General features: G+C 37.7%; 1 protein-coding gene across 1 annotated transcript; it reads right to left on the bottom strand.

The window, feature by feature from the left end:
- Positions 1-401: 401 nt before the first annotated feature.
- Positions 402-1406, bottom strand: LOC116894244 (olfactory receptor 14A2-like). The gene has a single exon (XM_032895950.1). The coding sequence runs from the start codon at positions 1404-1406 to the stop codon at positions 402-404; it is 1005 nt and encodes a 334-aa protein (XP_032751841.1).
- Between the last annotated feature and the right edge of the window lie 213 nt (positions 1407-1619).

Raw genomic sequence — 1619 nt, 5'->3', positions numbered from 1 at the left:
GAGCCTACTTCAATCTAGGCCTAATGCGTTGCTTTGTGCCTATTCTTTCTAATTATTATAAAAATTAGTACAGAAATTGCATGTGAATTAAATTTGACTGTTCACATGCTTCCTCCATCTCAAACATATTGTTCTTATTGTTGTTTTGTATTGTTTTTAAAGGAAGTAGATGGGTTATCAAATGATGAGTTATTCATTCAGTTTCACCAGGACGCGAAAATTAGCAATTCTTTAGAAAGATATATTTCACAAATGAGAACGGTTATATCATATAAGAGAAGGAACTGGTATTGTATTTTTATAGGTTAATCTGATATAATTTTATGATTCTTTGATATATTAGCCTTCCTCTGTGTGTTTTTTTTCTCAGGGCAAATATGAGTGTTTATATTTTTTGAGAGTCAATAATTATAAATGCTTGTGAAATGTGAGCCGCTATATTGTGGACAGATACTTTGAACTGTTAAGTGAAGTAACCTCCTTGGGCAGAGATTTTGTTGCAAACTCCTCAAACTACACTTGATATCAGTATTTCTCAGGCTATAAATCACAGGATTAAGTGCTGGAGGCAACACAATGTACAGTACAGAAAACACTCTATCTGAAATTGATGCTATATTTGACGGTGGCTTCAGATAGACAAAGCAAGCAGTAGCAATGAAAACACTGAAAACGGTGAGGTGGGGAAGGCACGTGGCAAATGCTTTGGACTGACCCTTAGTGGTCCGAATCTTCAGTACAGTGGCGAAAATGTAAAAGTAAGAGATCACAACACAGATGAAACAAGATATGCCCAGACAGACACCAATTCCAAGACTTGTGTAAATGATTACAAGTGTGTCAGAGCAGGAAATCCTTAACAATGAGGGAATATCACAGAAAAACTGTGGGATCACACAGGAGCCACAGAAGGGCATGGAAAATGTGCCAGCTGTGTATAAAGTTCCAAAGAGTACCCCAGTAGCCCAGGAAACACCTACCATCAGCACACAGTTGCCATGACTCATGATGGCCTCATAATGTAGAGGAGAACAGATGGCAATATAGCGGTCGTATGACATTGCTGTTAGGACAAATAAGTCCCCAGAAGCAAAAGATGTCATTAAAAGCACTTGTAGGGCACAACCAAGAATAGAAATTGAATTATTGTGAGTTATGCTATTGATAAAGAAATTTGGGATTGGAACAGAAATAAAAAGGATATCCAACAGGGACAAATTCTTTAAGAAAAAGTACATGGGCGTTTGGAGTTTCAGATCCAGGGTGATGAGAGTGATGATGAGGAAGTTACTCATTATGACTGCTAAGTACATTACCAGAAAGAACAGCCCACACACAGTCTGTAGCTCAGGAACATCCGAGAATCCCATAAGGATGAACCCTGTAATTCTAGAGACATTGGGCATGCTAGTGTCTTCCATAGCCTGTCAGGTATGAGAAGGAAGCAAAAATCAACACATTGATATACAGAAATGCTCAGTGGAAATGGAGCCAGGACACTACATAGATACTACCACATTGTTATAGCCCTCGTTTTATCGTTCTGTAACGTCCTACTTTTACTGGATAAATAAGTTGTAATAATTTACCATTTGTAATTATTGTCCCATGTTTTGTTA

This window comes from Rattus rattus, chromosome 2 (assembly GCF_011064425.1).
Source record: "Rattus rattus isolate New Zealand chromosome 2, Rrattus_CSIRO_v1, whole genome shotgun sequence".
Taxonomy (NCBI): Eukaryota; Metazoa; Chordata; class Mammalia; order Rodentia; family Muridae; genus Rattus; species Rattus rattus.
The sequence above is the reverse complement of the archived record's forward strand: the minus strand, read 5'-3'. Positions and strand labels throughout refer to the sequence as shown.

What these genes read in the sequence shown, in the direction of transcription:
- LOC116894244 (XM_032895950.1), bottom strand. Translation starts at nt 1,406, where the DNA reads ATGCCCAATGTCTCTAGAATTACAGGGTTCATCCTTATGGGATTCTCG.